Source organism: Ixodes scapularis, unplaced genomic scaffold (genome assembly GCF_016920785.2).
Source record: "Ixodes scapularis isolate PalLabHiFi unplaced genomic scaffold, ASM1692078v2 PGA_scaffold0__279_contigs__length_252992795, whole genome shotgun sequence".
Taxonomy (NCBI): Eukaryota; Metazoa; Arthropoda; class Arachnida; order Ixodida; family Ixodidae; genus Ixodes; species Ixodes scapularis.
Genome location: NW_024609835.1, coordinates 28,998,893 through 29,017,395, shown reverse-complemented (window position 1 = coordinate 29,017,395; position 18,503 = coordinate 28,998,893). Strand labels below are relative to the sequence as shown.

At 47.7% G+C, this 18,503-nt stretch overlaps 1 protein-coding gene across 1 annotated transcript in view; it reads left to right on the top strand.

Moving 5' to 3' along the window:
• LOC8041661 (arylsulfatase B-like) overlaps window positions 1-18,503 on the top strand; it is a 58,700-nt gene that overhangs the window by 9,627 nt on the left and 30,570 nt on the right. Inside the window, exons 2-4 of the mRNA XM_040216066.2 lie at window positions 3,148-3,307; window positions 6,368-6,480; window positions 13,520-13,630. Coding sequence (XP_040072000.2) covers window positions 3,148-3,307; window positions 6,368-6,480; window positions 13,520-13,630 — 384 coding nt within the window. The remainder of the gene's footprint in view (window positions 1-3,147; window positions 3,308-6,367; window positions 6,481-13,519; window positions 13,631-18,503) is intronic.

Genomic DNA, 18,503 nt, shown 5'->3' with positions numbered 1-18,503 from the left:
GAACAAGTTGTTAGGTGTCCTTTAACCGGCCGTTGGCGCCAGGAATCAAAATGACCTCACGCGCCTGGCTTTACGCTGTTCAAAGCACGTGCCTTAGTATTGAGATAGTTACAGTTTAGGCACTCTCGTCACCGTACTCAACTGGCCCCAAACACTGTCCTGAATATTTGCCGACAGATTTATTATTATGAACCGCCTGGAGGAAAAGTGATCGTGCACAATATGTGAGCACAGTAGGTTGTTTTGTTCAGGAAACCGTGCGGAGCCAATTTGCTTTCATCGTGCCCAACTTTCGCCTTCATCATACTAAACAATAAGTTACCTTTATAATACTAAACAATAATTTACGTTTATAACACTAAACAATGAGCACTTAGTCACAATTAAGTAGTTCATTAAATGTTTTTTTACATCAGGAATATTGTTTATGAAGTTTAAGCAAAATCCACAAATATTTTCACGCGACCTTTCAAGGACCACGACGTCATTTGTTAGCGCTAGCTGCACATTTTTAAGAGTTTATTTATTGTGTTCATAACGTATAAGGTGAGGGATAGTTACTCCGAGCGCTTCTCTTACGGAGCAGATTAGATATTGTCACGGGTGGTGAACAAAAAAACAGAAAATAAACAGGAAGAAATAAACGTTTAATGTGGCGAACTTGTGCCAGAAATAAAAGGGTACAAAAGATAATAACAGAGCGTCGCGGGCGTCGAAGTCGGCGTAGCAGCAGGGTCGAACGCTGGGGCGAAACTGACTCCTGTTTGCCACGCGGAGCCGCTTTTGTACACGCGTTGGCTTCTGGAGCATACAACGTAGAAGGTTCGACGCGTAGAACATTCTAACCTTAAATCAGCTAGACGGTTCTCGAATTCACCAGAACATCACATTACAGTGTCAAAAAAAAATGCGTAGCCTCGGCCAGGAATCAAACCCTGGCCCTTCGTGTGGGAGGCAAGCGCGATAACCGTTAGGCTACGGCCGCGCTGTTTACTTGGCGCGCGGCAACATATTCAGGTGACGAAGTAACCTCCACTACCCCCCCCCCCCCCCCGCCCCCTTATGGTAAGCTGTGACGCATTTTGTCGGCAGTCCGTGCCAAGGGACGTGTTAACCAAAACCAAGCTTCTGGGTCTCGCTGTCTTGCCAAGGGACGTGTTAACCAAAACCAACTCGCACGAACGGAGGTTCGTGCGAGTTGGTTGTTCATGACAGTCATGAACAACCAACTCGCCCGAACCTCCGCTTTAACAGGTTTCATCTCTATGCTCCGGTTCACCTTATGCTGTACCGCAGCGAAGGCTAGGAACACGTGCTCGTAGCGTTGGCAGCTGCCCTTATTGCACGAGAGCTTGTGCCACCGAGAGTGCCCTAGAGCAAGGAGCTCGCGCTTATAGCATTTCCTGCGGTACATCATAAGGTGAAATGGTGAATAGTTCTTCGGGCCCTTTTAAACTTCACCCCTTGAACTCGGACATTCTAGTGTCCACAAAAAAAGATGAAAACAAAAATTGCAAATATAACCTAGAGTTGTCAGTCAGCGCTGTGTAAGTGGCTCTTTCTTTTGTGTGCATGAAAGCTTTAAAGTGCTTGTTTTGAGGGTGCTCTGTTTCCTTGTTAGTCATGAACAACCAACTCGCCCGAACCTCCGTTTTAACAGTCTTGGAGTAAAAACGTATTAGACCCAACTTAGGCCCCTAGGATTGTCAAGCTTGTGCCAAGCCAGGCGTTTCTATGGCGTGCTACCTGGGATATACCACCTGGGGTTTTATGAGTTCACGCATAATTCGTCTATTCTCCGTTCATTCATAAGCTGAGACAAGAAGCTCCGCCTTCAGCACGAGCTCGCTGGCTTCCGCAGCGCTTTGCTGGCGCGTGCCTGCGCGTTCACACTTGTGTTAGCACAGACAGAAAGCTCGCCCGGAAGGGTAAACGGAGTATAGTTATAGTGTCATGGCCGCGTTCATGCCCGAGCTAGCCGCGTGGGCAGAGCACTGGGCTCGCACGTGGCAAACAGGGTCCGCTCCCTTCCAAAGGCTTCTTTATTTTTTACCCTTTTTACGGCGACAGCCGTTATTGTCGAAGATTCGCAGCGGATCCTTGTGTTTCCGTTACGTACCTCGTAACGCGCTTAGCGAGGCGGGAAAATGTCTACGCTAAATTTAGTGGGAAAATGTCTCCTCCATACTTATTGAGGAATCAGTCTAGCCACATTGTGACATCATAGTGTCACTTGACGTCCTATCGAATAACGTCACGATATTCCTGCTAAATGTAGAGAAGAAAATTCCCGCCTACTTATTAACGTAATTTAGGGCCACGTTATGTCCAGGAGCATCGTGACGTCACAGTGTCCTATGTCTTCGTCCGCTAAGCTTGCAGGACATGTCAACTGAATTTAATCACGGCAGTGAAGCTGTGGGCGGATGTCGCCACAGTTTATTTGCACGACATGGGGAGGTACCAGTATTTTCTTTTTAGCCTCCCTGGAACGTTTTGTTCCGCACTCTTGTCCAGAACATTCCCGACCACAAAGTCAGCCTGAAGGAAGCTGTAATCGGCAGCATGCGGTGAATTCTGGGCTTGGGTTCTATCCTGCCGCGACGCGGACATCGACGACCGCGACGAATGAAGGCTGGCTCACACACTCGAGACTGGTTACGACCGTGTCCTCAAAACCACTTAAAACATGTTACGACGAGAGAACACACCGGTGCCATTTATCGGCTAACCAACGAACATAGAGCTCACCGTACATTTTCTAGTTTTCTCGTGGTATTTTTTGCGAATCGTTAATTTTTTTTTATCAAAACCCTTTTGACGATGTTTTAAACAAATATTTTTTATAGATAGTACGCTCACTTGATCTTGCAAATACCGCAAAACCTTTTCTTTCATGAAATAAAATTGCAGGGTGACATCATAGATGGCGCTAGCGTTCCAGTGTGTTCTCTCTTCACAAAACATCAGAAGAACCTGATCGTAAGCAAACAAAAGTGCGTGAACGGGCCTTTTTTCTCATATGTCTTAGGCACAATTTCACCTTAACAAGTTTTTTTTTTTTTTTTTACCTTATTCTTCCGGCATTTCTGGCAATATACGAAGTTTGTAAATTAATTCTTGTCTTGTTCTTTTTGTGTATTTCAGGGATGGGGAGACGTCAGTTTCCATGGATCCACCCAAATACCGACACCAAATATCGACGTTCTGGCGGGAGACGGTGTCATTCTCAACAACTATTACTCGCTGCCGCTCTGCACCCCATCGAGATCAGCCCTGATGACGGGGTTTTATCCAATTCACACGGGTACAATTAATATCTTCGATTTGCGTAGCCTCAGGCGCGTGGCTCCCGGGACACGGGACGTTTCTTTTCCTGGAGGACGGAGGAAACAAGCTTTCGTTTATTTGCATTGCGATAACGTCAGTTTTGACCAATAGCTGCACATGGGAACCTTGCACGGACCTTTGCTCGCTCGTGTTGGAGTTGCTCGCACCACAGCGCGGCCATGGTAAAGAGTGTCAGTAACGAAGCGCAGCTGTTGGTTTGATGCACACTTGAACGGTACTCAATACAGGTAATCAAATTACATGTAATCGATTACTTTATGGAGTCATTTCGCAATAACTTGATTACATTTCTTAAAGAAATAATCGCAACAGTAATTTGATTACTTTTAGAAGTCCTAAACTTGTTTGTAACCGTGACTATTGTTCACTTCCCCTTCCTAATGGTGCCCTCAGTTTCCTCAAGTCTGGTACCCGGGAATCCTGGAGCCAAGTCTCCCACAGGAGCATTTTTTACCAAATTTAATGAATTAAGCCGATACGTAGTTTATAGTTAAGTGATTCCAATCTAAAAATGCACTATAAGAGCGACCCGTTTTTGAAACCGGCAGAGCAATTTGTCGTTTTGAATAAATTAAGTATCAGAAAAGAAGGACCACTTCTTCAAGCAACAGTCAATTACATTTCTTTTGAAGTAATCAAGTAATTCAACTGAATATTAGTAACCAAGAGTAATTATAATTTTAATCAATTACTTTTTTTTAGTAACGTGTACAGGGCTGGTTTGATGTCTTTTGGGGCTAAAAGCGCTAAAAACAACGGACAAGTAAAAGAAACGAACAACACAGAGCGCTACTTGCAACTGGAGTTTATTCTCGGAAAACACACATATATATACACCGTGAAATCGCGACATGTACTACAGAAATGTGACATCACCCTATCAATGTTCGTCTGTCCGCTATCTACTTTACAAAAGATTTTAAAAAGCGCCACCTCAGAGCCAAATAGGGCTATCGATGGAGCGCTGACACACGTTCCTTCAACGCACTCGGTTATGAAAAAAAGCTTCGGATAGCTCCTTGTCATTTTGATTCGGTTTCGGGCCAAGATAATGGTGTTGTCAAACTTCGGGACACACCCACATCTGTCACAGTGCACAGCCAGATTTTCCGAGGGTGACGATCGAACTGACAGTGCTTGCTCCCTGAGCCTATCATTTATACAGCGTCCCGATTGGCCTCTGTATACTTTGCCACATGATAAATTAATCTTGTAAACCAATCCCTCGCTACACTCCACATACCTGGTCTTATGTTTCTTCTGACAGACACCGACGCGTGTCTCCCCTCGTCCCACTTTTCCACACAATCTGCCCATGTTTTGAGGAGCTGAGAGTAATACGGGAACTCCATGTTTTTGCCCCACTTTCTTTATACTGTGTCTCACCTTATGAACATAAGGTATTACAACTGGCCTACGCCTTGGCTTCTCTAAGCCAAGGCGTAGGCCAAATGTATTACCCCAGTTTAGTTCGTGCTGTGCCCTCTGCCGGCAGTGAAGCCAGTCCTGAAATGACGCTGTCACGTACGCTAGCAAAGTCCCCGGTACATGCTGCACCGAGATGAGCTCGAAACAAGGACTACATGTGAACTCCTTTTATTTGACTTAAACAATACAGTTGGCCAACAGAGACATAAACGTGCCAATAGTAACGCAGTTTTTTTAAGGCAAAAAAACAAAAAGATGAAAGGACACAGTTTTGCCTTCAAAGCATTGCTAAGCCGCTGTCGTACATCCAATATGTCATTCAAAAGACAGTCTGAAGTCACTGTCTGAGACACGTTTCTTTCATGTGTGAGAGTCCTGTCACATCAGTAATAAAATAACTGTCTCCAGAAATGTTGTGAGTATATACGAAGCGAACCCGGTTAATTCGAAGATGTTCGAAGCGTGTACGAAGCGAACCCGGTTAATTCGAAGATGTTCGAAGCGTGTACGAAGCGAACCCGGTCAATTCGAAGATGTCCGAAGCGTGTACGAAGCAAACCCGGTTACTCCGAAGATGTTCGAGGCGAGTCCGGACATGACTCTGTCATAATGTCTGCAGCCAACACCGAGTGTTCTGTGTGATGTGTGAACAGCGTGACCGCCGCTTAAGGATTCCGAAGATGACACATCTCGACCATAGAACCGGTTCGTCGCATTGAACTTAGACCAGCGGTTCGTGTACCGAGCCCATCGTGAGACAGGTTCACTGTTGTTCTTTTATGGTGTTTTAAGCCGTGCAGAACTGCCCGCCAGTTGCACCCGCCCTTTCCGTTGTAAAGTTTACCTGAGCAAGTTGGGTGAATAGCCTGACGGGACATTAGAAATGTACATTATTTTTATCTAGTAGAGCGAATGTATTTGAAAAATAAAAAAAAAAATTGGCCGCGACCTTTATTTTTAAAGTCCTGTAATGCATGAACTGCATCATAGGGAACTGCTGAGGGTGTCATGTGACGTACATTTTTCCGCTAAATTTAGTGTAGAAACTTCATGGTGGTATATGTCACGTGACGTCGGGTGACGTGACGTCGATTTCCCCAAACTTCCGCGGGGAAACTGGATTGGCGTGTACAGGTCACAAGACGTTCATTTTCCCGCTAAATATAGCAGCTAACTGAATCGGTGTATAGGTCACGTGGCGTCAATTTACCGCTAAATTTAGCGGGGAAACTGAATTGATGTTTTGACCACAAGACGTGAATCTGCCCGCTAAATTTAGCGGGGAATATAAGTTGACGTACAGGTCACGTGCCATAAATTTCCCCAATGTGTATAGGGCACGTGACGACACTTTCACCGCTAAATTAGCTGAAAAGGCACGGACGGACAGCCGGACAAAATTTCGAGATTGGGGGTAGCGTTAAAAAGCACTTCATGCTTTAATAAAATGCATTATTTTGTTTAACAGAATTGTAAGCAATAAATTTCAGCTTCGTTTATTTTGTTTTCTTCGTCCGTTTGTTTTATTGTTCCCCATCTCAGGGTTTACATAACGTTGAAGAGAAGTTACTTTTCTGGATTCTTTCAGGCATGCAGGCTTACGTTATTCAAGACGCTGGGCCATGGGGTCTGCCGCTGGAAATAAAAATTATGCCACAGCATTTCAAAGATTTAGGCTATCAAGTGAACATGATTGGCAAGGTAAGGCAAGGCAAGCTTCCGTCCAGGCTGAAGGTAGAAAAGAGGGTCAATCTTATTTAAATCGCGACGTGAATTGCAATTTAAATCACACGGATTGTCCCGTTGTAAATTGTGTCTGATCTTCTCTACAAAATGAGATCATTAAAAATAACGTATTGGTACCAATTCTGTCACGAGATACTTTTCATAGAAACATTATTTCTCAATTAATAGGAAGGATAAAACCAGTTTGAAAGATAGTTTCTCGCGGTGAGGGAGCAAACGGGGCCCCACTTCGCAGTGAAAATAAATGGTAATGCTGAGTTAACTTCATGTCATTTTGATATACTTAGTTCAATATTGTTGTAAGATAAATAATAAACTCGGAAGGTACAACGCTGAGAAAAAATAATGACTGCATGTTTGGTTATTCTGCCAAATGCGTGTAAAGACGGTAGGGTGGGTGGTGCCTAGTGAAAAGTTTTGTATGGAGACAAATTACGTCACACCATTGTTTCTATCGGATTATTTTCTATGGCTTCCTGCATGGTATCGATCGCCCTTCTTATTCCATCGAATTATTTGAAGAAAAACGCATTGTTGATGTGGCGAATGCATCCCATACCCTGTCAAAAATGCCTGGATGCATGCTGTCCCACACTACACTCGGAGAAGAAAAAATGTAATCCTCTTTTAAGCCAGCAAAATGTGCGAGCACCAATCACTAGCATAGTAACATGATAATTAAATATCCGCCGCAAACGCACTGAACACCTTTCTTGCCGTTTTAGCTAGGACATCATTGAACTGTGATAACGCGCGCCCTTCTTAATCGCTAGGCTGATTGAAGGGCTGGAGATTAATGACGGGTACTGGAGAAGTTTTTTCGGGGACTTATACGTATGAGGGTGCATACACTGTAAAACATTTTTCAGTCAGTAGTAGCCTTCTTTGAAAACATTCTTGAATGTACAATACGTTATAGTGTCGCCCCGTGACCACCGTCTGTCAAATACACCGTGACATAAGCCCGCTAAAATTAGTGGATGACTTCAATTTTGTGTTGCATTTTCGTGTAACTTTTTTATGTCGCAGGTTTATGTCGATTATTTTCTTGATAGCAAACGCCATATAGAAAGTGTTTTTTTCTTTGAGAGGAGACAATCTGCGTCTATGTAAGCTTGGCGCGAGCCAAAGATGGAGAATCAACAGAAAGGACGGAAGAGAGAAAGAAAAAAAGAGGAAAAAAGTGAAAAAAGCGTATCAAACAGGCATTTAACAAGAATAAAAAAACACAAAATATTTATTTAAATGACGGCCAGTGAGGAAGCGAGCTGCTGCAAGTTTACCATGATGATTTCAACCCGAGACTGGAGCGGAAGGAGGTGACGGTTGTAGTTCTGTATATAAGGATGATGGTTGAATAAAATTATCAGCTGAGTTTGAAACCCTGTCTCTCCCTGTCACTTTCTCTTCAACTGTAAAAAAACAACTTCTGTTTGCCATTGCTTTGGGTTAAAGTTATCATGGTAAACGAAACATTTAGGTGATTATTAAGATTTTCGCCATTGCAAGTATCAATTTTAATTGTTTTTAATTGACCACACCTTTTGAGTGAAATACCTTTAAAATCTCCGATCTTTTATTTGCACCTACGCTCTTCCAAAGCTCGATTCACTTTAAATACATTTGGAATATAAAAAATGTAATCGTTTACGTTCCAACACTTTTTTCTTTTCAATCACCATCCAATCTGAGTTCAACATGGGAATTCGCGTAAGCACTGAAGAAAAAATAATATTTGTTATGTAGCGGCTGGCAAGCTGGCGCCTATCGGCTCGTGACCATCGGCTGCGCTCGAACCGAGCGCTTGAGCTTGAGAGCCGCGGGGCACGAGCAGACAACGCCAGGCTAGGAACGTTGCGTCAGGCTCAATCGGAGACTCCATCGGAATAAATCGATTAAAGGAGCTGTGCAACAATTTTTGTACTGTGCACAAATACCCCTTAAAACGGATCCCTAACGTTAATGACCTATGAAACACGCGTTCGTTTTTCACCCCACGCAATAGAAGTCCCAGAAAAAAATTTAAGAAAAACGAGCAGCGTTCACCCCCTCAACTCGCAGCCAGAACAAGCGGCCACGTGATCTGGAGCCGATTATATGCCGCCAGTGTTGATCATAGCCACGCGCTGGGGTTGGCAAAGCGCAGGACACGCGCTCAGTTCCAGACATTGTTATGGCTCGGCTGTTGTCGTCGTTGCAGCGATTGAACACGGGTCACAACCCGAATGCTTCTCGAGCTAGCAATTGTCACGAGCCCAAGTCGAGTGCCCACGCAATGCTCGGGTCCAATCTATGAACCGCATTCAAATATCGTCACTTGGGTGTACTGCGATCCCCGAGTTACGTCATCAAATTTTGCAAAGGAGAGATTGAATGAAAATGATCGCTTTTGTCCTTGAAATTACACCGTAACAAAGGAGTTTCTTGGCCAATGGCGTTGCGTGTGAGTATCCTTGAGTCCCAGGTGTGCCAGTAAGCTCGTGTAGAGAGAAAAACATTCCAATTGAATATCGTTGCACAGCTCCTTTTTAAGCAACCATCGAAGGTCTACATCCCGTATTTAACATTGGCGACGAGGGCGGACGAGAACTCCAGCAGTGGTTAAAGGATGACTGCGACACAAGGCAAGCTCGAAGAATTCCAACGGACAGGATGGTCGGCCTGGGCGGAGCGATTGGAATTCTTCTTCCAGGCAAACGACATAACGGATCACGGGAACAAGGGAACCCTGCTGCTGACCCTTTGTGGCGCGAAAACCTACGAAACTGTGCAAGCGCTGACGGCCCCGAGGAAGCCCGGCGAAGTTGCCTTTAAAAGCATCATGTCCATGCTCCAACAACATTACGATCCACGGCCTTTGGAACTATTCAGCCGAAACCAATTTCCACGCCGCGACCAACAGCCAGGTGAGTCCATCGCTACCTATGTGGCGGAATTAAAGAGATTAGCCGTCAACTGCAATTTCGGAGTGCTGACACCTCTCTCGGTGGCCACAACTAGCGCCGGATCATCGACCGCTTCAACCAGCGTTGAAGGACGAGCGGCCGCCGCCCCTTTGACATTGAATCCAACCATGCTCCCGCTGGATGTAATGTTGAGAGACCGTTTGGTGTGCGGTGTGCAAGATGAGCGTTTGCAGCAACGGCTTTTCGCAGAGCAAACGCTCACGTTCAAGCAAGCATACGACATGGCAACAAGACTGGAAAGTGCGGCAAAACAGCAGCAGGAGATTAAAACTCCCAAGACGGAACTGCATAGGGTCACACAACCACAGGCTATGAAACAGACCTCGGATCGAGATCAAACGCAAACGGATCTACGATTTTACCGCTGCCATGGACGGCACAGGCAAGACAGTTGCCCATTCAGCAGGGTAGCGTGCCGTTTATGTAAAAAATAGGACACATGGAAAAAGCTTGTCGAAACAAGATGAGGACTGGCACACGTCACTCAACCCATCAGATGGACTGCGGCGCAGAAGAGGACGCCCTAGAATCACAAAGTGGAGCTTCTGTTAAAAGCTACGGGTTGGACATGCAAGAGCTGAACGCACAACGTGCAACCTGTTTCGTTCCCAAGTACCTGGTGACTCTCAAGGTCGAGGGAGAGTTACTAGAATTCGAGGTAGACTCAGGAGCGGCATTTACGGTAATCAGTGAGGCCACCTACCGGAAAGTGTGGCCGACCAGACCTCCGTACCTGCGGAAAGAGAACGTCACCCTTCGGACATGGACCGGAGAAGGCTTGAGTGTCCTTGGTTCAGCTGAAGTGCGCGTAAGACACAAGTCCAAGGACTACGTTCTACCGCTGGTTGTAACAAGTGGAACCGGGTGCAACTTGATGGGCAGAAATTGGTTCCCGGCGCTAAAGATCCACGTCAGCGGGATACACCATCTTTCGCCAGACAAAGATGTCCAGAAGGTTCTCAGTGCACACAAAGCGGTGTTCAAGTCCGACATCACAGGATACAACGGCCCACCTGTCCAGTTGGAAATTAAGGAGTCAGCAACGCCAAGATTCCTCAAGGCACGCCAGGTACCTTTCGCCCTGCGTGCTGTCATGGAATGTGAACTGATGACACTGCAAAAGCAGGGCATCCTGGAGCAGGTCCAACATTCAACATGGGCCACGCCCGTGGTGGTGGTTAGAAAGACGGATGGTTCGGTGAGGCTCTGCGGGGACTACCGCCACACGGTGAACAAGACAGCGAAACCGGTGGCTTATCCGCTGCCGACACCCACAGAAGCCTTGTCTAACCTCCGGGGTGGCACAGTCTTCTCGACGCTGGACCTTGCGCAGGCTTATCAACAGCTACGGGTGACAGACGACACGGCCGAGGTACTGGCAATCAACACCATCAAGGGCCTGTATCGAGTGAAGAGACTTCCCTTCGGAGTGGCGGCAGCTCCTGCAATCTTCCAGAAAGTCATGGACACAACATTAGCAGGCATCTCAGGAGTCATTGCGTACCTAGACGACATCATCATCAGCGGGGAGACTGCGGAAGAACATAACTATCGACTAGATCAAGTACTGACGAGACTAGACGGTGCAGGACTAAGACTAAAGGAAACCAAGTGCCCCTTTGGGGTGAGTGAAGTAAAATTTCTTGGCCACCTCATCAATGCGGACGGCATACATCCCACGCAGGACAAGATTCAGGCCGTAGTACAGGCGCCCAAGCCAATGAACAAGACAGAGCTGCAGTCCCTTCTGGGACTGTTAGCGTTTTATGACAAATTTCTACAGAATCGAGCAACGATTGCGAGAGGGCTCTATCACCTATTGGAACGGAAGACAGAATGGCGGTGGGATGAAAACCACCGCGTGGCCTTCCAAAAGTTGAAGGATCTCGTGATGCAGTATACAGTACTGGCACACTATGACGAAAGAAAACCACTACTGTTGTCCAGCGACGCTTCGCCTTTCGGTGTGGGCGCCGTACTAGCACAGTTGAACTCCGACGACTGAGAGGCTCCGATTGCGTTTGCGTCCAGGACCCTGGGAACCGCTGAGTGCGACTACTCACAACTGGACCGAGAGGGCCTAGTCATTGTATATGGAGTCACCCATTTTCATCAGTATGTCACAGGGCGAAGCATGACAATCTACACAGATCATCAACCTCTTCTTGGCATCCTAGGAGCTGACAAGCCCGTTCCACAAGTGTTGTCACCGCGGATTACCAGATGGTGCGTAAGCTTGGCCGCTTATAAGTATGAGCTGAGCTACAGGCCAGGAAACCGCCATCAGAATGCGGACGCTCTAAGCCGACTTCTTATGTCCACCACGGAGGAGGAGCCAGAAGTACCCGGAGACATCCTGATGTTTGAGGCTTTGACCCGCCCACCGCTCTCCGCAGACCAAGTAGCCAGGGAGACAGCACGTGACGCCGTCCTGTTAACAGTATACCAGGAAGTAGAAGAAGGCACTATTCATCGGTATCAGTCCCCAGAGTACTCGCCGTACATAAGTAAAGCGGCAGAGTTGTCGACACACAGAGGATGCATAAGCTGGGGGACACGGGTCGTGATTCCTAACAACTTGAGAAGAGAGGCGATGGCTCTAATTCACTCGGGACATCGTGGAATTGTGGCGATGAAAGCTTGCGCTCGCAGCTACGTTTGGTGGCCCGGGATCACACCGAAATTGAAGCATGGGTCGCTGCATGTAGCACCTGCCAGATACACCGGAAGACACCAGCGAAGGAACCTATTTCTGTGTGGAATAGGCCAACCGAGCCGTGGGACAATGTTCACCTGGACTTTGCAGGTCCTGTCGAGGGTCATGTTTTTCTGGTTGTGGTGGACGCGTTCACCAAGTGACCGGAAGCGCGCGTGGTCCGCAACATGAAGTCGGCCACCATCATTAAAGAGTTACCGACCATTTTTGCAACGTTTGGTCTACCAAGGAAGATTGTGTCGGACAATGGCGCGGCGCTAGTTTCCGAGGAGATGAAAACATTTTACCGAAACAACGGGATCATCGCTGTAACGAGTGCGCCATACCATCCCTCCACTAATGGCCAGGCGGAGCGCATGGTACAGGAGCTGAAACTTGCACTCGGGAAGAAGGGAAAGGAAGAGCTGAATTGTGCGCTGGCCAGGTTTTTATTCAAACAGCACACTACCATTCACGTTGCAACGGGAAAAACGCCAGCATGGTTGCTTTATGGCAGGGAACGTCCATCAGCTCTTGAACGATTAAAAACTGTATTTTCTGAAGAGCCAGTCCGCACGGAAAGCGTCACTAACGCACGGGAACTGAGCGTGGGACAGTCGGTCTGGACTAAGAAGTTCCCACACGGCAAAGGCTGGTTTCCTGGCGTAATCGAACGTCAGATGGGCCTCCGTTCATGGATGGTGAACACAGATGAAGGTTCGGTACGCCGGCATACCAACCACATACGTCAGCAATGTACAGCAGCCTGCACTCCACAAGAAGCGAAGACTCCGTCTCCTGTGTGGGACCTCAAGATTGACCAGAGTCCAACTCCACCACGGGCACCATCTCCCGGCGAAAATTCTCCAGCTCGAGTAGACGCATCACCCCAGCGAGACAGTAGCAGGCTGGCGGCGTTTCCTCGCGAACCAGCGTCAGCGACGGCAGACGCTGGCCCTTACACTGGTACCCGGAGGGGCACTCGAGCGCAACGACAACCGCAACGCTACGGGAGCCACGGCTAGTTGGAGGGGGTGTTTTGTAGCGGCTGGCAAGCTGGCGCCCATCGGCTCGTGACCATCGGCTGCGCCCGAACCGAGCGCTTGAGAGCCGCGGGGCACGAGCAGACCACGCCAGGCTAGGAATGTTGCGCCAGGCTCAATCGGAGGCTCCATCGGAATAAATCGATTAAGCAACCATCGAAGGTCTACATCCCGTATTTAACAATATTAATAGATGCTCAATGATTTAAACAAAGGTATGAAGGAAGTCCTAGGCAATAATCCGATAGAAAACGAGTAGTCAACAATAAATATTGTCTTTTCTTTTTCAGTGGCACCTGGGATTTTTTCAGACACCATACACGCCCCCCAAAAGAGGGTTCGAGAGCTTCTTTGGCTATTACACGGGTGAAAATGATTACTACGACCACACCGCTGGAACTGTAAGTAAACAAGAAGAGCAGAACATGCGATTAAAAATAAACGAACTAAATATATACCCGAATTATAACAACGTGACTGCATAAATGAATCCTCCTGAAGGACTCAGATTTGCAGCTGAATAGACCCCCATTATACAGGACTCCCAAAACAAAACAAAAACGATGTGTATTAGTGAAACATTTGACGCACACCTGAGGCTTCTTGGAGGCTTTTCCATGCAATTTTAGTTGCCGACGTTTCTGTCTTATAGCCACTAATGCAAGAACACTGAAAAACGAATCGGTCTGTGATTCGGTTGTTGTTGTTAGCGATGCAAGTAGAAAAACAATATAGAGGGAATTGTGTGCATGAACTCATCGGCCCGCCTGTCATTGCCTCGCAACGATTCGGTTTTTTGGCTTCTAATCAGCTAATGCCAGTTTCATCCGCTGAGGCCGCCTGCATTCCCCAGAAAGAACGCTTCTCCATACTTTTAGAAGAGTCGAATTTGCTCTCACCCGGAGCGCAAAAGATAAGGAGGCCAACATGACCTTGCAGAGGCAGTCTCTCCCTAGCTCATTACCGACCGTTTTATAGCACGTAAACTAACGCTTCCAAAGCAATTTAGACAAACGGCAAAAATTGTTTTTTTTATGTATCGCGCGGCGATTTACTACAGAGGTGTAACCATGCGGTAGAAGCATGGGGTGAAAATAGGAACGGATAAGCTTACCATTTTAAAAAAAGGAGAGAAGAAAAACCGGCCTCAGGCTGTCTGCCGCGACATTTGTTGCTGTTGTTTGTTTATTTTGGGGTGAAGAGAAGGGGGGGAGCCAGGAGATATGTGGGCCTCCAGTCAGGGGCAAGTCGCTACCTGGCTTTTTGGGAGATGGGTAAATAAAGGAAAGAGGAAGAAGAAATGGTTATGTACAAGTTCGAACATATCTGATGCATTGTAGTCCAAAAGTCAACGGGCTTGTTTAGAATTGGGCTTGTGAGAAAATGACTCCACAGCGAGCAGGAAGATAGCATCCACTCCTATCGCAGTGCCGATCCGAGATGGCAAAGTCCGTCAATGTACCGCGGAGGTTCCCATCTCGGCTCCGCACTAGACCAGAATGTTGCTAACTTGCTGTGCTACCTATTCACCGCATACGTTAATTTAAAAGTAGAATACTTGTCCTAGATCCGTCGTGTAAGTTTTATTTTGTGTCTGCGGACATCAGAGTCGATCCGAGAGCTCACTGTCCCGGAGATATTGGAGGAGAGCACGAAAGGTCTTTTCAACTATTCCACGCGTTCCACTGGGGTTCAAAAGCTCTTGGGCAGTGGAGTGGGGAAGTCCAACAGCAGCGTAGGATCGCAATAGCACTTTTCGGAGATCCTCATGGGTTGGGCACAAAAGTAGTGCATGGGTTGTGTCTTCAGGATCACCACAAGTTGGGCATCCGGGATCTGTCTTGCGGCGGTACATATTGAGACGCTTTGCGGTATGCGGGCAACCAGTTCAAAAGTCTGTGAAAGAGTGATGCCTCTGAACGTGGGAGTTTGCATGGGATGTTTGGAGGTGGTCTTCCTGTCGCTACCCCTCTGTGGGGGTGTTTTTTGCGGATGGTATCCCGTATAAGTCTGTGTGCCTCATTAAAGCGATCTAAAATGAATGTAGGGTCACCGTCATTATGAGCCCGCGCAGCTAGCTCGTCTGCTCTCTCGTTGCCGGGAATTCCAACATGGGAGGGAATCCACTGCAGAGCCAAACTCCAGCCAAGGTCTTCCACCGTTGCAGCTGTTAATGCTACTCTATTTAAAAGGGGGGTGGCCCTCTCGAGGCGTTGAAGTTGTTGCAGTGCGCCTCTATAGTCCGTGAGCACCACAGCTTTGGTTGGCGGAGTGATGTTTTTAATGGACTTAAGCGCTGCCCAGATAGCAACAAGTTCTGCAGTAGTTGATGATGCCTCGAAGTTAAGCCGGCCAGACACTTCGAAGTCTATTTCGGGAATAGTAATAGCAACAGTTGCTGTTTTCTTGATCGCATTGACTGAGGCGTCCGTGTATACGTGAATCCAATCACCGTAAGCTTCCTCCAGGCGTTCGAACGTGATCGATCGGGCGACTAACGTGGGGACATTCGCCTTACGTTGAAAAATTGGTAGTGTTTTTTGTATCAACAGGGGCGCTCTCTTTGAATGTGGGGGAGGTGGATATAAATATTCCCCTGGTGCTCCAATCTCGTGCTGAAAGTTGGATGCCAGCTGTCCGAGGTGAAAATTTTTACGGGCCAACAGGTGGGAATTAATATTGTCCACCGCATGAACACTGTTAATGCGAGCAATGTGACGCATAGCTCTCTCTTCAAGTCTTAACGATGGAGGCCATTCTTCTGCCGCAACAAGGGTCGGGGTGTTTGCTGAAGATGGTGGAAGTCCGAGGCAGCAACGCAGCGCCTTCCTGTGAAATGTGTCAATGTCCCGAATCTGGGCCCTTCCTATGTTGAGGAGTGGCAGGGAGTACAGGAGCCTCGACATTATAAGACCTTTGTAGAGTTGTAGGAGAGTACGTTGTGGCGCTCCCCGCGAAGGGACTCCGAGATGTCGTATGACTCGTAGTAGCTCACGACATCGCTCCAAAGTCCTCCGAACCTCAGGTCTCCAGGTCACGCGGTCATCCACCTGCACCCCAAGATAGAGATGACTACCAACTCTCAAGATAGAGATGACTACCAACTCTCTTAACAGGAGTTTCAGCAATCATTAGCCGCAGTGCGTGCTCGGGTGCTCGTCCTACTGGCGGTAAAGGAGCGACGCGGTTTTTTCCGCTGATTGTGAGAGGCCGAGTTTTGAAATCATCAGAGCCGTAGCATCTAGGGCTACTTGAAGTCGATTTCGGATAGCTACGGCACTTTCGGAGGGACCCTCGCACCACATGGCAACGTCGTCGGCGTATATTGCCATGCCGACATGGAGGGTTTCGTTGTTGGTCGGAAGGCATTGAGGAAGCGATGCCATCACCACGTTGAAGAGTAAGGGGCTGAGTACGCTGCCTTGGGGAACAACTTTGGTGATTGGACGTGAAGTGCTAGTTGCACCAGGGATCTTGACAGTGAAGCTCCGTCTAGTGAGGAACGACTCTATAAATGTGAGGATTCGGCCACAGATACCAAAATACTTGAGTCGCTGGATGATGATAGAATGAGGCAGTGTGTCGAACGCACGACTAATGTCTAGAAAGACACAGTGCACCATTCGGCCAGTGGATTTGGCTTCTTCTAAGGTCGACACGAGGTCTCCTATCGCATCGGCTGTGCACCTCCTTGCTCGAAAGCCCGCCAACGAAGGTGGGAAAGCATTCGCTCGATCTAGAAGCCACGCGAGGCGCCGGAGAACCATGCGCTCTAGGAGTTTTCCAAGACAGCTTGTTAACGATACAGGCCTGTAGGATGAGATTTCGTCCAATGGTTTTCCTTGTTTAGGTATTGGGATGATTATTGACTCTTTCCATGTATTTGGGAATGTCCCATCTTTCCAGATGGCGTTGAGTTTCTCAAGAATGTCGGCGTGATAATCTGGGTCTATATTTCGGAGAGACTGATATGTTATACCGTCAGGACCTGGAGCGCTCTTCCTTCTAGTGTAATTAAGTGCGTGCGTAAGCTCTGCCAAAGTGAAGTCGGTGTAGCTGGCCAATGTGCTCTCGCTGTCTGGAGGGACACTGGTGAACTGTGGGGCATTCAATGTTTGCTGGTGTACAGGCTGTGTAATAGAGGACCGAGCAAACTCGTTCGCCAGATGCTCCGCCACTTCAATCGTGGTTTGACCTGTCTTGATTGCAAGTGTTGTAATGGGATGTCGCGGAATTTTGGCCCCTTTAAGAGCTCGAACGAGCCTCCATGCCCGTCTTCCTCCCCCAGGGCCACTCAGCGATGCACAGTCACTACTCCACTGCCACTTTTGCAGCTTTTTTGTGTGGCGACGGAAGCAAGCATCTATGCGGTTGTATCGTGCCCAATCCCATAAGCCGTCCGTATGCAGTGCCCTTCGTTGGGCTTGTCGTCGAGCGGCTCGGAGATTAAGCCACTCAAGGTCAGGTGTAGGACGTGTCGCTGGAATCTTAACAATGCGGGTTGCGCGTTGCAAACAGTCCGCAATGCAAGTAGTGATGTCTGTATCGCTTTTACTATCTGCGGCGGAAGTGAAGTATTGACGAAAAAGGTCCCAGTTAACCACCTTGCACTCCTTGATGGTCTTCGGAGCCGCTCTGGGGTGCATCACGTTGATTGGAAAATGGTCACTTCCGCCCGTGTCCGGCTCCACAGTCCAGAGAGCGTCGATTTCTACCGATACCAGCGTTATGTCCAGGGTGCTCGCCTTTGTGTGCCGTCGGCAAAATGTAGCCGATCCGTCGTTGAGAGCTCGGAGATTGAACGCTGCTGCCGTTGTCTCTATCTGACGTCCTCGCGTATCCGTGCGAGTGTCAGCTCATATTTCATTGTGAGCATTGAAGTCTCCACAAATAATTAAGTTTCCTCGGCTTCTGTTACTTATTTTTTCAAGTGGCTTTGTGTACCAGAGGCCTTGTGGCGTGACGTACGCTGATACAATTGTCGTTTCATTCTTTCCCATTCTGATCGTCACTCCAACATACTCTTCAGATGGTAAACAGAGGTCCGAAAGGTCAAGCTCAGAGTGATGACCTTCATCTCGCACAAGTATAGAGACTCTTGATCTTCCATTTGGGTTTATAGCCGCGCTATGATATAACACGTAAGGTGATAAGCGTATCTCTCCGGGCAAGACATTCGTTTCCTGAAGGGCCAGGACATCAATTTTCTTATCTGTGAGGAATTGCCGCAGTTCAGAAAGTCGAGTGCGCAGTCCGTTTACATTCCATTGAAGC